At 45.4% G+C, this 21340-nt stretch overlaps 1 protein-coding gene across 1 annotated transcript in view; it reads left to right on the top strand.

Moving 5' to 3' along the window:
- The first annotated feature begins 12672 nt into the window (after window positions 1-12672).
- The window catches only part of fto (FTO alpha-ketoglutarate dependent dioxygenase), a 118624-nt gene continuing 109956 nt past the window's right edge, over window positions 12673-21340 (top strand). Inside the window, exons 1-2 of the mRNA XM_035628963.2 lie at window positions 12673-12678; window positions 14097-14366. Coding sequence (XP_035484856.1) covers window positions 12673-12678; window positions 14097-14366 — 276 coding nt within the window. The remainder of the gene's footprint in view (window positions 12679-14096; window positions 14367-21340) is intronic.

Below are 21340 nucleotides of genomic sequence, written 5' to 3'. Positions count from 1 at the left end.
ACGGGAGAAACAGACCCATGGTGCACTGCAGACTGTTCTGTTTATGAAAGAGGTCAGGGTGCCACATATGGCCAGCGCGTTAAAATACACACGGCTCCTGCCGTGGCTGCTAAAAATGTACTGCGGCTGTCTGTACATGCAGGAATAAAATAAACTCTGAATGTTTCAGCGAGAAGTGCTGAGAATTTAATGATTGAGTATTTGAAACTATGGTCAGATTTGTACATGAAAAAAGCAGAAGAAGAAGAAAAAAAGCGCACATCTTGAAAAGTCCAAACGTATTGGGTTAGACGTCAGCAATATACAGAGGGCTGTTTGACTTGGCAGGAGGGTGTGCGCAGATTTGCCTGGGATAAGTGTGTGTCACACGCCATCTGAGAGGATCGCAGGGCCACAGTAAGCCGTAGGAAACTAGCGGTGAAACTAAACACATGCAATGACAGCCACAGGCAGTCGACGTGAGCCAAGGAGTCTTAGCTCCCAAAAGACTGACCCGAGGGGAGAGAGAACAGGGCTACTGATAAGTGGAATAAAGAGCAGAAAATATGAATACCTTCCCCTTCAAAGCAAACCATTATGCACCACCAAATTCAGATTATTTTCCTCTGTGATTCTTGTGCTTATTTCTCTTGGCCGCGCGGAGCTCCTCTCTGGCTCCGGTACAGAGTTGTGGCTCCACGTCTCACCTCAGCAGCAAAAAGACACGGTGCATAATAGGGCAGACAGAGGACTGCAGATTACACTGCAGATTGTGTGGGCACTCAGAGCCATGCTTCCCCCCCCCCCCTGGGTTTTATGATCATCACGCCATCAATAAAGCCTCCAAAGACAAAAATCTCTACCACTGTGCGCCATTGCAGGCGCCAGTGGATGTGAAGAGAAAGGTCAGGAGGGGATCACAGCGCGTCGCTGGGTGTTGTTCCTGTTTCTTTTATGACTATCACGCCGGGCGACTGGTGCAAAGTTAGAACGCAGTAAGGTTGCAACTTTGACTGTCAGCCACAGCCAGTTCGTCCCTCCGACACCTACTCGCTCCAGCTGGCTGTCGTTTCCCAGCCACCGTGGTGGAAAAATATCAAATTCATATTCCTAATTATATTCCGTGATTAAAGTGCTCTTTTACTTCATCGAAATTAATTAAAAAAACAGCGACACTCCCCAGACGGCGACAGACAAAGGCTGCGATAGTATACGAGGTGCCAGTGAGTGCGAGGAGAAGTTCAAGAGGGCATCGTCCGGGTGTTGCTCTCCGACGCGCGGCCTTTACGAGATCAGGCCCGGTTCATGGGTTCATCTGCTGTGACCATGTGGCCGGAAGACTGTGTCCACCTCTCAGCTCTGGGATCCTTTCTTACACTGAGCAGTTGTGGTAACAATCAACCATAACTCTGATCTGCTGCTGGCCAATGAAAAACCTTCCCCCGCTCGCTGCTCTTTGGGGGTTTTTTTTCCCTGTTGCAGGGTCATGCGCTAGCAAGGCATTGTGGGAAGAGAAGGGAGACCGAGGTGGAGGAGGAGGAGGAAAAGTTTGGGGGTGTGGGTACGGGGGGGTTGGGGGGGGGGGGTGCTCATAAAAAAAAAAAGACAGAATAAAAACATGTGTAATGAGAAAACATGTGGTGTGTAACTATTGGAGGTCACCAGCAACAGAAAATAATAATTAAAGTGCAGGATGGAGCAAAAAAAAAAGAAACTGAAGCTGTCTTTTCGTGGCTGGGAGACCACTGTCATCATGTCTCAGGAATTAGGCAAACATATGCTGGTCTGCTGCTGTTGAAACCGAGGCGCCTCGCTCAGGCTGCGGTTTGGGAACATGAAAGGCTCTGTGGGATGAGCAGGAGGACTGGCCCTAATTCAGGGCCTCATTGCCAGGGAAGCTGGCAGCAAACTCCGATTGTGGGACAGGGAAAGGAATTCGGTTACATATTCCAGGGAGGACCGCAGCTCCAAACAAACTGGAGCAACAGGCTGCTGAGCAAACCGTTCTGTCCACGTTCAAACCCCCCCTCTCTTGCCGCTGCTGCGAGGGGCGAGGGGTATCACTCCCACCTGACTAAAACCCCAGAGGAGGCCGAGGACGGCGAAACACGGGGGAACAGGAATGCAGAAGGTCGGGCCCAAAGTCTGACTCGCGGCCCCGCTCCGCCGCCGAGATCTGGTCCCATGCAGGATGCTGGCAGCGGACTCGCTTATTTGGACGGAGTGTTTGGAAAACAAAGCGCGCTCTGTGTTGTTTTATTGCGGCCAATTAAACTCTTAAACTCGATATCTGCCTTTCAGAGGATGCACAGGGGTCAGTCGGAGATGTGCAAGGGAGACAGAGAAGGGGCGGCAGTTAACGCGTCTCAATAATCCCCCAGGCTGCAGATTTTCGGCGGGTTAAACACAACATGCCTTCATTGTAACCTGATCAACTCGGCAAATTGGATGAAGCGCTTTTCGCTCCCTCCAATAGAGGGACATTTCCTGGCGTTTTCAGACAGGCAGGGATTAGATTAATCATGTCTCTGCTCAGGGTACATATGATTATGGTTGACTGTTTACAAGTTTTCTCAGATGTGCTCCCCATGCCAGGACATGGCGGTAGAGCTCCCAGCCTGACACTCATTCACGCATGCGGTGGTCTTGTTTTAGACCGAGTGCTGCAGTGAAAAATTCAGTTTCATTTTTTTTCTGACAGTGGAAGATGCAGATGCGGTGCAGCATTGGATTTGCACCTCCTTGTTAGCGTTTATTCAACATCTTGGACTCCCAGCCTGTTGAGACTGAGGGTAAAGTTCGCCAAAGTGATAGTACCACAGTACCACAGTTCACCGACATCTGAACTGCGTTGATGCAGTTAACTCCGAGCGGGGTTCGCATGAACGCAAAACGAATTACTTGCATTGATGCTCAAGTTTATTCCTCCTGCAGGGGAGGATGCAGTCCGAGGAGACACAAAGTGTCACTGTGGCAGTATCGTGCCCGACCAGTGGGAGGCAGCACAGACTGGAGGATATCAGGATTGCAGAGCAAACACACACACACACACACACACACACACACACTTGCACGCATGTATACACAGAGGGTGAGTCACTTGAGCGGTTGAAGGTGACCAAATCACACATCTGGGGTGCAGACCTAAATGGCCAGTGGCAGAGGAGAGGACCGGGCTCGCCGGCCAGAGGAGCCGTGACATGTGGCGTGCAGAGGGGAGAGCAGACCGCGTTCAATTTCTCCCTGTAATCCTCCGCCCGGGAGAAATGTTTGGTTAGGGTTAAAGGCAAACGCGGCCCCACATTTCCATCCACTTCTAATTACAACATAGCTGAGGCTCCGCGGCAGCCGGCGCAACTGTTGTTGTTGCTGTTTGTTGACATTACGTCGTCCTCCCCCACAACACACTTGTCACACGCACACGTCCAGACACCTACAATCAAGACCGAGTCATTTACACCCATGTGTGACACCACTGCACGTGCACACACACACACACACGCATGCACTGAAAACACACATGCTGTATTTAGGGACCCTCAAAAGTCTCACACACAAACACGCGCGCGCGCGCACACATGCTGGAGGCAAGTTTTACACGCAGAGAAAACACACATCCGTCCACAAAGCGATCAACATAGTTGAGTGGTAACCAGAGCCGAGCCCAATATAGAGACACAAATCTGTTTGGTGCCACTGGGAAATTAGTACGACCAGACTGAAAAACCAGAAAACACTCGGAAGACATCTTGGCGGACCAGATATCACAACTTGTGCATATGCGAGAGAAATTCCGGTGCGGTGGAAAGGACAAGTGAGTCGGTCATGTGCCACATCCTAACAGTTCAATACAAACGGGCTGCCTCTGACTAATGGGAGCCAGATACAAAGTAAACTGAACGGTTTCGTGTGATAGTTTAACAACATCACACAGCTGACTGTCAGACCGCAGAGGCCCGAGAAGGTGCGCATTTGTTTATTCCCTTTACCTGGATGATACCTGCGCAAAGCAAACCTGTTGAAGGAAAAAACAATCTCAGTCCTTTTTGCAAATGGAGTCATTTGGAAACGCTGCCTGTTTACACCCCGTGGCACGTTAAGAAAAACACGCGTCTCCATGACGCATGACGCCGATCGGGACCAAAAGCTACAACTGCTAAATACATACTGTACTGTACACGCCACAGTCTCCCAGTCTGTAATTTAGTGTTTGCAATTAAAAAACTCCTGCGCTGTCTCTCTCGCGGCACATCATTTACTGAATCAACGCCTTTAAATCAGGCGCTTCCTTCTGTGACAGACTTGTGTCTCCCAGAGGAATCCGCCGTTCCAAACCACAGTCTGCGATCCCCACGTTGTTTTCACTCCCAATCACACGCTTTATCTCCAATTGCTGACTAATTACCAAGAGCAAAGGGTTATGGGAAAGGCCCCAAAAATGGCAGTCTGATGTTTTTGTGGTTCAGCAATTGGATTGCCGCCTTTCTTTTCTTTTTTTCATTTTAATTGTCTGTTGATTTGCAGTGCGTGACACTGGGGTGAGTTGAGAGATAGGTCAAATTGGGGTCAACTTGTTTTTTTTTGTGTATCAAAAATATTCAAAAAAATGCACACAAATGTACACAAATACATCAAGTTGAAGAAGTACTGATAGCAGGCTGCATTTTTCCGCATGTTCCATCCTGTATGTGTGAGTACAACTAACTCACAGGAGATGCTGCCACTGTGTCATGGATCTGGCTCCGACACATTTTGCAGCACGCCACTACTTAAATCAGTTAAATCAGCCGTCTGAAAACATTTGTTTTTTGGGTGTGAGTCTGAGCACGGGGGGGGGGGGAAGCACGCTGCACCTTTAGCATGACATTAGCAGGCGACGAAGCTGCAGCGAAATGCAGCGTACATCTGCGGAGCAGTTTTCTCCCCCTCGAGTTTTACTCTTGGCAGGATCGGAAAGCTTCTGTTCAGAAAGCAGCGAAACAAAGGAGCACTAACTCTCCACTGGAACGTCAAAAGTGTGACTGTCTTCAGCCCGGGTCGGAAGATCCTCCAGGCGCTGCACCCGACTCACCTTTTTAGAATGTGGGGGGGGGGGGAACTTTGTGGCAAAGTGAAGCATCATTGATTGGCATTATCAATCACACTCCCCCGCCCTCTGTGATCTCAGATGCTGTGGATGAAGTAATCTGAGGACATGCCAGGCCTCCGTTGATGTACGTGCGAAACACCTGAGGTGACTGACTCATATAGAGGCACAGCGCGGTGTGACATGTACGATTCTCCGGAGAGAGAAAAGGGGGGACGCTTAATGCCTCTGTTCATGACGAAGCAGCGAATTATGGAGACAGGGTGTGTCATCTCATTCTCTGCTCCTTTCATCATAATCTCCCCCACTGCGTTCAGAGAAAAGCCCACTGGAGACTCTGAACCCGAACTGCAGCCTGGAACATCACACAGAGATCTACCTATGGCCTACTTGAGCACTTCAGCGTACAGGCAGCTTATGGATTAATAGCCTCCATCTTGAAATTGAAGAAGTACGAAGCGAGTCAAATGTACGGTATAGTGGATGTGACCGTGCGTGGTGAACACGCCCCCGAGCCTTGGAACCGCTCGAATTGAAGCGTCACCTCTGTCGGTCGGCTGTGATTTTCTGCACTAGCTGATGACTGACAGACTGCACACACACACGCACGCACACAGAAAACACACATTTAAAACGTTGTTGCACTTACTGTAATCTAATATGTTTTGTTCACTTTGACCAAAGTAAACATTTCTGAAACTGCAACACTGCATTCACTTGCCCAGCTGAATTTCAACCTGTCTACTATAATTACAAAATCATCTAAAACGTTATTCATTGTGTGAGTCTGAGGGAAAGGGGGATTTTGAGCACTGTTGTGGTTCTTTTTTCAGGCGAACAACAAAAGTTCTTATGAAGACTGATTTGGAAAATACATGCTCATGCTAAAAAGTCACAAGACAGATTTTGCATGCAGGTCTCTTTCAGTGTTAACATTTGAAAAAAATATATATACATATCAACTTTTCTACACAACATACAGCAACAGAGGGAGTAGTGGGTTGATCCTTTACTCAAATGAAAGTATCAAGACCGCAGTGTAGAAACACTCCATTTATTCAAAAGTTTCTTTGAGTACTCCAGTACTCAGAATGCAGCAAAATGGCCTGTCAGCGTTATGATGATAAATATTACATAATTGGATTATTGTTTATTGTTGAAGTGTGAAAGATGTGAAAGTGGAGCTAATTTCAACCACTCTGGATAGTTTTGGGTTGTCTAATCTACACCAGAGTAATACATTTTATAATCTGATCATATGTTTTCTATGTAAAATCAAAAAAAAATATTTCTATTACCTAGAGCTCTCAGATAAATGTTGTATATGTAATGCAATATTTTGCAGGTACAAGGTACAAGTACCTCAGAATTGTACTTGGTGCCAGTCCTTGAGTAAATATACTTCACTGTGTGGCACTGCCCTCACTGTATCAGTGAGTTCACCCCCATTACTTGGCCCCCATACTTGACAGCAAAATTGTTGCCTGCTTTTAACATAATTATATTTCTGCTGCTTTGATTCCAGTCCGAGGTAATAAAACACTTCTAACCCAAACCCCAAAATGTATCCACGACTACAATTAAAGTTAAAAGTGCAGTTGTTTTATGATAAGAGCTGCGGGGTCTGCAGCCACCAAGCCCTACCACCTGCTTCTGATTGGCTAGTGGCATGTTATTTTCCCCTCACACATACCCCAGCATGCACTGGGGTTTATTTATTAGGAATAAAAAATAAAAAACGGAGTCACTAATCTGCGTTCGGTTCAGACAGCGGGCTCCCCCTACACACACACAGAGACACACACACGCACACACATCTGCGTACCAGCTGAGCAGGGAGCAGTCCCACTGTTAGGCTTTCACATATCAAAGAGCCTGGGGTGCTTTGGCACCGCTGGGGTAGTTGTCCTTTTTTACAAAAGACAAACAAGCAAAGAGCTGGGGATGCGGTCCAGAACCGCCGCTGACACGGTGTTGAAATGGCGACTTGGCTCAGTGACATATATGATCTGCATGTGTAAAAAAGCTGTGGAGCTTGTTTTGTTTTTTTCCTTTTCTTTTTTCTTGACATTGTCAGTTGCTTGTCCTCAGCCCATAGCGAGGCAGACCACATTCTTTATTAATCTGCCTTGACCATACACCGCAGAAACAACATCATTTGCAGAATTGTTCAGTGGCTTCGATCTACGGCTGGCGGCCCCTTTTGTGTCGGTTGTGCGTGGAAAGTACCTCAAGGTGTGTGGTACTGTGCTGTGATGAATTTCAAACAGATTTCCAGAGGTCAGGATGTTAGTCTGACACTGTGACATCACCAAAACACCAGTAATTATACAAACATGGGGGCGGTGAATCTCTGAGAGATTACCGGGCCAATATAAATGATCCTACAACTGTCACGAGGTCCCTGAGAGAGAAACATTCCCAAACAGCTAATAGTTCTTCGTTGTCTTTCAGCAGTGGGACCAGTAACTGGTGATGGTTATAAGGGGGGGGGGGGACACGGGGATGGATGATGAAGATGACAGAAGTCGTGTGCATCTTAAAATGATCTCGCTAGACAGCATATTTAACACACAGAAACAAATCACAGAGGTCCGATCCGTGTACCGCAGCACAACTAACAGAACATTATTCTCGGCAAATGCAAACAAGGCCCACTTGGGATCAAAGCAACTAATGGGTTCTGGATAACCAGAAGCTGATGTCAGTCTCTGGCCAAATCAAACAGACATGCAAACACATGTGGCACTGAGTCCGAAAGATTTTCCAACACTGCTCAGACAATTATAGCGACATTACATCTAATCTGAGTCCTCGACCCTCCGCAAGCCTATGGCGGCAGTGTGGAACGTCTCAGTCAGGAAAGTTGTGAAAAATGTCTTGTTCAGCATCTGTATCGTGTAGGAAAACAGTTAATCTAGTTTGTGACAAAGGCATTTTTTACATTTTAGGACAATACTTCACTTCTACTTCATACCCTCTTCACTCTGTAGTGAACTGCACCTCCATCCCTTCAGGAAAAAGGGAAGAAAAGAAGAGGACCACTGAAACCAAAAGGGAGAAGCCAACCAAAATGAAAGACATAACACACATTCTACAAAATGTTTTATTTAACCTTTGTGGGTGAGCTGGGGAGAGAAAGTGTAAAGCGCCGACGTTCTACTATAAACCGACCTGCCATTCAGTTGGATGTCCAGTAATCAAACATGAAGGAGGCCGCAAAAAGCCCTGTTATGTGGGGGAAGGTGGGTGTGAAGGAAACTTTTTAAGCCCCGTGTTAAATGTACCTGTCACCATCAGCACGCCCCACGATGTCAACTGATTTGGAAACGTGCGTGGATAAATAAACACTTTTCGGCTTTCGTGTCAGTGGTCAGGGCTGGGGCACAGCTTGGGCCGCCGGACGAATTCTTGATCCCTTGCCAAACCCGAATCAGTTTCACATCCACAGAATTCACATTTATTAGGAACAAATGGGCGGAAATTAATCCAACTGATGTGTGTGTGTGTGTGTGTGTGTAGCATCAATGCAGCAGAAAAAAAGAGAGCCCATGACTTAATCTTTATGAATTAATGATTTGCAAATGAAAACACCCCTAACTGTTCTTTTCCCAAAGTAACAACCAATAAACATGTGTACTTACAATCACATTCGTGTGTGCAACGCATGTGCGTCTTGTAGCGAATTCATGGACCGGTCACACGACAAGACCTAAACCTGGTAACACTGACTCAAGGGGGAAAACATGCAGATTAAAGAGCAGAAAAGCCCCAATAAAAAAAAAAGCCCCCTAATATAAAACAGTCCCCATCAAAGCGATCCCTCCCCGATATTTGTTGAACTCTTACATTTCATATTAATGCCATTTCAGCCATTGTTCGCTCTCGGGCTGCGTTTGATCTGCAGCGCTGCTATAACTCTGTGGGGTAATGGGAGCGCTAATGAGAGGAGTTGGCACTTTATAAACACTGTCAAGAGCAGGTGGTGCAAGGGGGTCACACTGGGCCATTGTGTCCACCTCGGCCGGTCCCTTTCACGACGACTTCTTTTCTCAGACGCTGTATTTGTTGGACAAATCGGCATATTTCGCGGAGACGTCTCTGTTAAAAGTTAAGTCCGGAGTGGGTGATTGTATCAGGCTGAACAAATGTGCGATTGATCTGCAGCATGGCGCTGAGTGATAGGCGTTGGCTTCTCCAAAGGGGATAAGGTAATCTCTGCCTCTATTAAAGATATTTCCTCCCGATGGTGTGCACTGCAGGGACACACACGGAGGATGTATGCTTCTGTATAGAGTTTTATGGCGTCTTTCAGCCTGACATTGTGCGTGAGATTTAAACAGGGGGCTCTTTTGTAATGTCAAAACCTCACTTTTAATGGGCTTCTTATAAAAGTGCTCAGTGATCATGGTATTCGAATCACTGCAATGGCAAAGCGCTTCCTCATTTCAGTGTCTGGAAGTGATCCCGGGCAAGGAGGTGTACCACATCTGAGACTGAAGGCTGCACGCTCTTTCTGTTCACTAACCAAAGGGCTCTTTGCTGTGGCGCTATCACGTGCTCATTTATTGAGGCTTAATCAACAAGTATTGAATAGCATATGTACTTTATGAATCATTTTAAAGGGCAACCCCCTGTGACCTTAAAACTGGTCACGGGGTTGCAAGGATTAAGGATTTTAAGGATATTCCATATGAGGCCTATTGGCAATACATATATATATATATATATGTATGTTTATGAACTCTGGCTTTCTTTGGAGAATAAAAAAGCCCTATTAGCTTTGTTAAGTAGAGCTGCAACAGTTAATCGATTAGTAATCGACAACTTGATGAGTCGCCAATTATTTTGATAATCGGTTCAAGTAGTTTTTATGGGGGAAAAAAGTCCAAATTCTCTGATTTCAGCTTCTTAAATGTGAAGCTTTTCTGTTTTCTTTGCTCCTCTATGACAGAAAACTAAATATCTTTGGTGTGTGGACAAAACAGACAATCATCTTGGGGTTCTGGAAACACAATCGACATTTTTCACCATTTTATGGACCAAACAACTAATCGCTTAATCGAGAAAATAATCAATAATCAAATAATCGATAATAAAAAAATAATCGTTGGTTGCAACCCTAATGATTAGATATGATTTAAAATGCCAGGGGAGCAGAATCTCATTACACACAAAGTAACATTTAAATACAACACTAATTCAAAAAGTCTCCTCTAACTCTGAGAATATTTGACGTCAAACTTGCGCCTGTCAGACATTTTTAAATTGTTTAACGCAAGTAAGAAGTCCACCAGTGCAAAATTTATACTGCATGTCATTCCAGTGGAAAACGAACAGTAACAGATGGGGAACTTTTCAAACTCTGATAGAATCTCCCTAGTTGACTACACAGGACTTTTAATCTTCTTCGTCACTATTGTAGAAGCATGTTTTATGCCCTCTGACTAATGGGCCACTGGGCGCGAGCCACACAGGTGCTGCAGAGAGAGACTGCAGGAGAGACGGGGGGCTGCTTAAAAGAAATGAGGCGAGGGCGGCGGAGTGCGTAGAACGGAAAAAAAGTCAACAAGAGAAGTAAGCCCTCTTCTGATCGAGGACATAATCGTTTGGAGGACCCTGGCGCATAACCTAAATAATACATTTCAGGTTTTGATATAACTATTACTGCCTGCGAAGAGCTCTTTGATGTTAATTGAAACCACTGGGCAGGAATCTGCTTTATAGCACTGACAAATAACAGTTTCCTAAGGCCAAGCGTGGAAGGTTAGCAAACAGAGAAGGCACATACTTGCGCCATATGCTCATTCGACATAAATAAAAATCAAAAAAGAGCTTGTCCTCACTGAGGCAGCGCGCAATGTGCAGAGGACAGTCCGTGGCCAGAGTTGTGGTGAATTAAAAAGAAGGAAAAAAATGCTGTTTACAGTTCTTAACGGTACCATCACCAGAGGTCCTGTGTGGTGCAGGACAAAGCTTGACTGTGTTGTTTTTCCGTTTCCCCAGCAGTTTGCTTCCAATCTTTCGAGCAGACAGCGCAGCTTAACTTGATAACACCATCATAAAATCTAGGTGGCCCACTAGAAACCCCTGCTCCGGAAAGATATCATTATTCACAAAGAGGCTTGTCTCGTGTATATTTTCTGATTTTTCAGGCCATGCAATAGTTTGAAGAACGGGGGAGAGATGATTGCAGGCCTGCGGGCTCTGGTTTTAATACAGACACAACACAATGGTCTCTGTCTTCCTTTAGTTTGCTTTAGTACATTCTGGCACCGCGCTCCCCCCGCCCGTCTTTTATTCTTTCCCAGCTTTTTTTTTTTTAGATGCCCATTATATCACAAAAAAAGAAGCCTTGTCAGGGGGTCATCCAGAGCTGATGCAATGCAAAATAACAGAAAGCATACCCCCATCATGAGTACAAACACATTGACCAGATCAGCAGACAGGGCTATATGATGATAGAGGAAGTTCAAAGTGATTCTTTTTTCTTTCTTTTTTTAACCACATCCCATATGATACCACATCAGAGTGTGTACACGGGTGACCTTGCCTCATGCTGAACCCCACAGGTCGGACATGAGAGGAGAGGTGCCTGCTTTAGAGCCCGGTTCACTGTCGGACAAATGACAGGCATTGTTGAGAGAGGTAATTGGCTTGTCTGCATGTAAAGAGCCTGTAACATTATGATTGTTCACAGAGCCTCACATCTGACCATCAAACAAAAATCACGCCGGGAACTTTCCCATCTCTGACATGTTCCCCATCACAATGACTGGCAGTGAAAACATGTGAATGACAGCTTGACGCATTCCCTAAAGTAACATACTGCAATGATGGATTGGTTTCATGGATTGGATAGAATAGTGTGCATAAAAATGAAAAATAAAACATCACCAGAAAAAAAAGAAAGTGTGTATATAATTGCAGACAGGAATAAACAACAAAGAAAAAAATAAAACTACACAAATAGACTTATTACTCTATACCACTAACTGCCAGTAGCCTGTAATCTTCTCATCTAACTCTCAGCATGTTGGCCAAATATCAGAATATTCCTTTAAAGTAATGAGATTTTCTGTCTCATGAATTGCATTTAAGGTTAAATAAAGTAACTAGTCAGTGCATTAGAATATATATATATATATATATATATATATATATATATATATTTATATTTTGCAGCCCATCTAATTATGATAACAGGAATTCCTTTTACTCTGAAATGATTGCATATGCCTCCATTACTGAGAACAAGGCTTCATGATTTGAATGGTTTATACACTTTGTGAATTATTGAACAGGGCCCACTGTGCACGCACAATACATTTCTTCAGCCACGGGGGTTGCGAGGACTGACACCATTCCACCAATGGGCCACCAGCGATGGAATTAAAAACCAAGCCTGTGCCGGATTTATTGGACGGGGGTCTGTACATTATGATCGCTCAAAGAGCCCCAAATCTGACAAAGTCGGCCAAAGAAAGTCAGGCAGCAGCGAACCCTCTGTTCCTTGAAATGTTAACCATAAAGATGATTGACAGTGGGAATATGTGAATGATAGGTTGACGCGTATAAAGAACACAGTGTAATGATGGATTGGGGTGATGGAGGTTGGATTGAGGCAGGTTTTGACATTAAAGGTAAAAAAAAAAAAAGATATTATTTACAACAAGCTCTAAAGAGGAACTATAGGCTGACATATGACCATGTGGGGGGAAAAAAAAACGTGTGTGCATGCACATGGATCTAGTTTTCACAGAACGATTCCAAGGATATTTTTCAAATGCTTACTCCCTTCGGAAGACAAGGACAGAGGAGAGGAAATGTAGGTTATTAACAGGAATCAAAAGAACCCACTCCATTTATTAGTAAGGGATGCCAGAGACACCGACATCTTTGGAAGTGGTAGAGCTTTTGAGCATTTTACAAGACAGGTGGAAAGAACACGTGTGTTAAATCAGTGTAACCGGCTCACTTGGGTCAGCTCTACCATAAAAGAAAAAGAGATTACAAAGGGAAACTAATGAAGACACTGATCAAAGTCTGTAATGGTAATATGTAGCAGGTGTTTTCAGACCCCTGCAGTCTGCCCATGCATGCGCCACCCTCCCCACCGCCACTGCCCCGCGTCCGTGAAACTCCCTCATGTATTTCACATGTGCTCTCGTGCAGGAACAATGGACGGAACACATTTCAGCACCACTCAAAACATGTTATGAGCAATCTGGACGAACCCCTCGGAGGGCGCGTTAACTGCGGGTGTTGCACAAAAGGCAGGCCACATCGACGTGTGTGCGTTTACGGCGCCCTTTCATGCATCGGCAGTGAGTTTGAAAAGGGGGCTGACGTGGTTGGAGCCCACTCCGGCAGGAAGGCACCTGGATTTGAGATGCATGCAAAAGTTGAAAGAACGGCTGGCGGGGACTTGAACTGGAGCGCGTTCAAAGCGTGATTGCTATTTTTACACATAATCTGAGATGAAAGTGGCACTGCTTTTGATTTATACACATACAAAAAAAAAACTTTAAAAAAAAGTAAGGGAAAGCATATGGAATATCCATGAGGAAGACAAGGATGAAGAAATATATTTGAAGAATTTAACTAAAAATATTCCTGGGCTGAAAATATAAAAATAACAATAATAATGATTTATACACATACAAAAAAAAACTTTAAAAAAGGAAGGGAAAGCATATGGAATATCCATGAGGAAGACAAGGACGAAGAAATATATTTGAAGAATTTAACTAAAAATATTCCTGCGCTGAAAATATCAAAATAACAATAAAAATAATTATAAATAATAATAAAAAGATAATACATTTTAAAAATATACAATAATACTTACAATACAACTTGAAAAATACAAGAATCGGCATTTTAACACTTCACCGACTTCACACCGTGCTGACCGGCACATCCGGAGTGTTGCGAGCTCTGTACCTGCGCTGCACCTGCGCAGTGCAACGTCTGCAGCCTGCCGAAGCTACTTCCTGCCGCGAGCGCGCGCTCGCTCTGGGACTTGTAGTTCCGCCCGCCGCGTTCTCGGCGTCTCCCCGGAGAACGACGCGGCGCAAACGAACTTCTCGCCGCAGAAGACCGACGGCGGCCCCCGGCCCTCGGCGACGCGCGGGGCGGCGGTCGCCCGCGCCCCCTCTGCCGCGCGGAGCGGAGCGAGCCGCCGCGCGTCGGCGAACTACAACGACCGGCGTCGCCCCCGGCGAGAGCGAGGCAGCGTAAACACAACTCCAGGAACATGAAAAGATCGGGTGACAGTGAGGGGGAGAAGAGAAGAAAGGTATTGATAGCGCTTTTCCTCCGTCAGGTTCGGGCGTATGTCGAAGCCCTGTCGCTCGCTGAATGTCTAATGCTTCCCGCGCGATGCCGCCGGCCGCAGGTCGAAGGCTCGAACGCCGCGAATGTCAGCGAATACCTCACCTTGCCCTGTTTCCTTTATGGTGTTTTCCATTTTTTTTCTGCCCCTCTCTCTCTCTCTCTCTCTCTCTCTCTCTATCTCTCTCTCCCCCCTAGTCGACCACGATGAAGGATCACGGTGGCATTAGAAAGGGGGGGGGATGAGAAAGCTGTCGGTGGCGCGGGGACACGACGCGGGTTGGAGACTGCGGCGCGTTCGTGGGCATATAGTACAAGTCATAACTATTCCATAGGCCAGGAATTGGCAACATTACCCAAACACAAACAAAACAAACGACCAGCAGAGGCAACGTCGATGCCCAGTTGGGGTGTTGTCGTTCTGTTGTGAAGCGTGGACATGAGTGTTAAAGGGACAGTTCGGTGATTCTGAAGTGGGGCTGCGTGAGTTACTCATATGCACATATGCATATGTTAACCTCCTGGAGATCGGCGATGTCATCTAACGGCGTTTGCAGGAGAAGTGCAAGTAGCGTGAGTCTCGGTCCCACTGTTGCAGAGGGGGACCACGGGATAATCGTCTTTTTCCCCACATTTTAAAATGCCTACCTGATTTTAAAAAAACAAAAAACAAAATCCCTTCAATTGTACGCTGGAGGACGTATTTTTTCACTGCTTCCGTTTTGCCGCCCGGACAGCCGTTTGAGTTTGCACTTTTTTTCTCAAACGTGCTTCGGCCGTGTGTTCACTGCGCCAACTCGCCGCGGTAGCTTGTGAGTCGAACAGTTGATTTGCTAGGTAACACTGCACCGGCGCGAGTTGACACAGTAAATACAAAACTGAAACAGTTAAAACAAACGTCTTCCAGCGTACAATTGAACAGATATATATTTCTTTAGGTAGCGTTTTAAAATGTGAAAAAACGTTTTCCGGTGGCCCCCTCTGCAACAGTTGGACTGAGACTCACGCTACTTCCGCTTCTCCTCCAAACGCCGTTAAATGACATCGCTGATCACCATCTCCCTAAGGTAACGTATTAACTATGCATAAGTAACTCATACAACCCCACTTCAAAATCACAGAATTATCCCTTTAATTGTGTTGCAGCCCAGTGCAACAGTAAAAAACAAAAACAAGTGGTAAAGTTAGTGTGCAGTGTATTCCACATCTGGCCAGGTGCCAGGCCGGCTGTGTACAGCAGCTTGTGGCCTTACAGTATAGATACAGTAGATGACAGTGCACTGATGCGCAGGAGCAACGGTACATAACATTGTTGTCTCATGTTGAGTTCACTGTTCGATGTTCGTCGCAGGCGAACTCCTCCAGCTGAGGGTGCAACGGTGAGATGATGTGAGCAGAGATGAGTGTGTTTATATAACACGCCGAGAGACCAGCTCTGGTATTTCTGTGCGCGCCTTTAAGCTGCGTTCCGTGCTGACCTGGGCTTAATCGGGCTTCCACATGCTGCACAACCGGGACTTTTTGGATTCGTTTGCGACGCTGAGGCGGAGGAAGGAAAGGACTCGTCTGTGCCTGAGGCGCCTCGAGCTCTGGTTCACCCATAGTGTCCGTCAGTCTACCTCTCTCTCTCTTCTGCTTCGACTCTTATCTCCCGACTTGGATACCGTCTGCTGTGGCACATGTGTTTGGATCATGTCAGACAGCAGTGAAACTATGTAGGACGTGGTTCCTCCTGTTTATGAAAGCAGCCATGGCGGCCAGATGAGTGGCTCAGAGAGAGAACTCATTCCAGCTGGCCCTCAGGCAGCCAGGCAGCGCTGCACAGGCCTAATGGCTCGGCTTCCCTTCTCTGTAGATAAATAAAAGGATGAGCAAGAGGAATTGTAATTGCAAAATGACTATGTGACTGTACAGCCGGCCAAGGAAGAAGCTGCATACATTTTGGCCCGTTTTTTATAACGATACAGTTATCGTTCCAGCTAATAACTTGGACGCGATGCCGTAACCAGTAAGCAAGTGCGTTCGCTGTGCTGCACAAAGTGAGAAATGGGCTATGATGGTTCCACTGCCGCTCTGAGTTAGAGAACGCAGGCACCAACAGATTTGTGTCAGATGAAAACACAATCTCCGTAGAAAATCCCACGGCTGCAACGCAGTGTAACATACTGTCAGGTGGGATGCCATAGTCTAGATATTTTTAGGTGAAATAGAAGATGACATTGGCCTAACTGCTCAGGGGGAGTAACCACACCCCAACCTCAGTAATTCATATTTATTTCAATTTTTAAAAATCCAAAATTATTACGCTTTTGCCATTAGTTAGACTACAGGATGCAGCAGACATTTGACACGCCAACTGTTTTCTTGGTAGAAAAAAAACCCACTAGATACTTTTTCTCAAGTAGCTACAGTTTCACGAGTTTCCTCCACATGGCGATATTCAACTCGCCCTGTGCCCCAATGCATTGAAAACATTTCATAATGTTTTATCAATGTTGTCATCACAGGATGAATTTCCACTCATGTCTTGGCAAGTGTGAAAACAGGGCTGACCCTGTCCCTTAACCCGATGTTCTAATTCTGTCTTTGATGCGAGCTCGCCATTTGGACAGCGATGACAAGTATAAAGTGCTTTGCCGAAACAGGAAGTGTGTGTGTGTGTGTGTGTGTGTGTGTGTGTGTGTGTGTGTGTGTGTGTGTGTGTGTGTGTGTGTGTGTGTGTGTGTGTGTGTGTGTGTGTGTGTGTGTGTGTGTGTGTGTGTGTGTGTGTGTGTGTGTGTGTGTGTGCGCGAGCGACAGGCTAAGTAATGATCACAGAGGGTCACCAGATGTTTTGAGGTCCTGTGCTCAGCCCAGCCCATTGCTTAGATCAGCCTCATTGGTTTGCTCTGGTTGTGTCACCCAGTGCAAGCTGTTTAGGGTATTTAATTTCTGAACACTCATTAAAATGGTTTGTGTTTCCCCTGGCAATTGTGTTAAATTAACAACTAGCGAGGTAAAAGCTGATTATGTGGCCACACATCCAGACATGGTTAATCAATTCTCCCCCACAAAATGTTAGCCGGTGAATTAGTGTAAAGGAAACGATTTATGGTGACTAATGCCGACGTCCTGTCATGTCAGGCCCGATGTTTTAGCAAGAGGGGGGGGTGTCAGATTCAGCACAATCAGCAGCTTTGTGCTCTGCCGGCCATCTTTTTCTCCCTCTTAACCCAAGCAACATGCTGCTTGCTCTATTAATGAGCCAATAATGGAGAAATACTGTTTGGTACTGACATAAAACATGGTATGGATACCTAAGGCGGGATAGCACGTAAGCTCCAACAGAGCTAGATTTACACCTAGTCTCCGTGTAGAATGGTAGAAAAGGAAACACTGCATGGGGGCTCTCGCAGCTTCATCAGACCCCCGCCAGTCGGGCTGTGGAAAAGCCAGGCCTCTCCGAAAAATACGGCTGTGGCAGATAATGATACCATTACACTAATGGAGCTGGCAAATGAAGGAGAACCCAGATGCCCTGCTTTATTACCGGAGGGGGTCATTTCCTCGCTGCATTCCTAATGGCCTGAGCACACAGTATTGATCAGGCTATCATGCTGCTAATCCTCTACAGAATTACTTATCGCCGGCTAGGTGTCGATCCGCCGCATGCCCTGCGCTGGCCTTGCCGCTGGGCGGCCGCTGCGTGGCCAGCAGGGACCCACTGGGCCGTTCATGCAGTCATGATTTAGGGCCAAGCAGGGATGGCGTCTGGGAGGTCTTTGACGGTGGGCCGGCCAGTTCAACGTGTAAAAAAAGGAGGCAAATGAACCTAACAGCTTTCATTTAATTAAGGAGCAGGCAATGATGTGGTTCCTCCTCCCTCTTTATGGCCCCATTGGCCACTGCGGAGGCGGCGAAGCTCTGAGGTTGGGTGTTGTTCTCAGTAATTGTGCCGTGCTGTAAATAAGACCAGGAAGCCCCTTGTGCCGTCAGCAGCAGGCTATTTGACTGATTTGATTACATGGTGCTTGACATATACTGTTGAACTCTACTTCATTCTCGCTACACGTGGATGGAAAATTGAGGAATTCAACGTGCAAATGTGTTACTGTGGGCCTATTTATAGTAGAGCTCCAACAATTAACCGATTATTAAATTAATTGCCAGCTATTTAGATAATCGATTAATCAATTCTAGTAGCTTTTCCAGCGCTTTGGGTCCATGAAAAGCGCTTTATAAATCAAATATATTATTATTATTATTATTAATTTTAAAAAAGTCAAAATTCTCTTATTTCAGTGTCTTAAATGTGAATATTTTCTGGTTTCTTGACAGTAAACTAAATATATTTGGTGTGTGGACAAAAGAAAACATCATCTTGGAATTTTTGGAAACACCATCAACATTTTCAACATTTTATGACATTTTATGGACCAAAGAACTAATCGATTAATTGAGAAAATAATCAACAGATTAATCGATAATTAATATAATCTTTAGTTGCAGCCCTAATCTATAGTTAACATCCCAGTTCCACTTCTGATTATTACAATAAGAATAGTGACCTTAATGTGAAAAATAAAGATTTCTAAGTTGTTCATGGTATGCCTCATATGAACGTGACTGAAAAATGCTGTAGCCTGCACCCATCATCATTACAAATGAATAAGAGGGTCAGGTAGCACAGAGCACTTTGCCCAGGGCTTGTGACCTGTCGCGTCCTTGGCCTCTTTACTGGGCCCCTGTGTGCATTAGCATCCGCGGGGGGCGTTGGAAGTGTGGCGTCCTGGCATCAGCAGACCCTTCTTGTCACCTTTGGCCTCGGCTAATCAAAGACTTTACCTTAAGGGGGACATTTAGCCTCGTTCGTTAGGGCTGCTCCCGTCGCCATGAAGAGGTATTTATACGTTTCCATCTGGAACAACCTGTCGTGGCTATGGAAACTAGCTATTGATCCAGATATTTAGTCATTTCTTTCTGCGTGCACTATCAATATTGTGCAAACATCTGTCCACACGAGGGTTGACCTCAGCCCCAGCCTCTGTTTTTCGCTCCCATTGGAGTTCAATGATATACTATTATGAAAAGTAAAATCAATGAATGAATATGAATTTTTGGTGTGTAATATAGTGCAGGCCCAAGGCCCCGGGTCTTTCATTGATCTGCTATGTGCATGTTGGAGGGGGCTGATATGTCTGCCGCTGAGCTTTTCCTCTACATGTCTTTACCTTGTCTTGCCTATTTGATCTTTGGCTCATATTTTTGGACTGAGGTGTTTATAGATCAGCATGGCTAGTCAAGTCTGTCATCAAACCAATTCCACCGATGTATAAAACCCGGAACGTGTTCCATTTTGGTGCAGGACTATCATAACGTATATGTTGGAGTGAAACTCGGGTAAGATGTGTGTCAGTGTGTTTGCTGACATGTTTACAGTGTGATTGAATAAAGGCTTTAGATGTAAAGATGTCATCGCTGAAAGAATGGAACGATATGTTTATTGTATGATCTTCCTCATCTGTAATGTAAATTCTGTGATTATAATTACTACGATTGGTGACTTTTAAACCTAAGCAAGGTGTTTCCTGAAGTTAAAATGATGCAATAACTTACTCTTTACGACCCATGAGATAGTTCCAGTTGATGACGTACTGTTGTTCACTGAACTAAGGTCGGGTTAGCTTCTCATGACACATGGGTGGAAACCCTGCACGTTGATCTCTTTCTTCCTACCATCGTTTTTATTGAATCCCTGACATCTTAAATGTGCACGATGTCTACATTTGGTTTACATCTGGGAGGATATCAACTTTTACGGCTCTGCCTGCATTGTCTCAGGGTACATGGCGGAGATGACCTGCCCCAGACTCCCATATGTGGTTGCAGACTTGTGATCTCGCTATACGTTTTAACTGGAATAACAGAGATAGCCTTATGCTAGACATTACAGTCTGGCGGGAATGGGAGATTGAATGCCCTGGGCGTGTAATACTGTAACTGACAGCGTCATGTGCATAGGTTACCTCCAACAACATCTCTTTCTGGCCAAATAAAAAAGAAAAGAAACAGAAGCTTGATTGTTCAAAAATGTTTAGAAAGATTCTGCAAATGAATTAACACTTAAGCCACAAATGCTTTGGTATATTGCTAATTTTAGCATTTATAACACGGTTGGCTTTCTCCTAACCAGTCACTAGGTTTGTCCAAACAGCCCCTGGCAGCTTACGTGTCTGACAGCCTGTACCGAGCACCTCATATTAGTGTTGAGGCATTAGCCACAGATGTCAGCGTATTCACAAGCCAGGCCGCGGTGTGGATCATGCAAACCGGCCGACCAGATCGGCCGTCAGATTCAATGAGATTACATCGCATGTGACCTGCCCGAGTAGGGGTTCATCTGTCATGCATGTGTCCCGTCACAAGAGAGACACAGAATAATCAGTTCAATCAATAGATGGTGGTGGCTCATTGGACTGGTGCTGAATAAACATGGGAATGACCCTCTCACCTCATACACAGAGGCTCGGGCCTCCTGGGAGTTCATTAGCCACTCGAGGCTATGATCTGGATGAGTCGTTATTTTCCATTTCTGTTTGTTTGGCATTCTGGTGTTGAATGTGTGTGTGTGTATGTGTGTGTGTGTGTGTGTTTTATTTGTATGATGTGTGGGGTTTGTGAAGGTTGACGGGTGATGTGTGGGTGTCATGGTTGTCTGTTTGAATGTACATAAGCCACTTGTATGTGTCAAGACTGCCGTTGGTTTGAGTTCTGAAACAACACAACATATATGTAGAGTGTTAAAAATATTCAAAAAGCTTGTTAAGCCTCCCACATATTGGACAGATTTACAATTACAGAGGTAATATTTGGATCAGACTTCCTGCAAAGCAAAAAATTGGCAGTAATAATCAATGCTACCCGGAAATTATCCTGGCTGCCCTGGTTGTTGCTAATTTT

Source organism: Scophthalmus maximus, chromosome 4, assembly GCF_022379125.1.
Source record: "Scophthalmus maximus strain ysfricsl-2021 chromosome 4, ASM2237912v1, whole genome shotgun sequence".
Classification (NCBI taxonomy): Eukaryota; Metazoa; Chordata; class Actinopteri; order Pleuronectiformes; family Scophthalmidae; genus Scophthalmus; species Scophthalmus maximus.
Note: the sequence above shows the minus strand (reverse complement) of the source record. Positions and strands in the feature narration are given on the sequence as shown.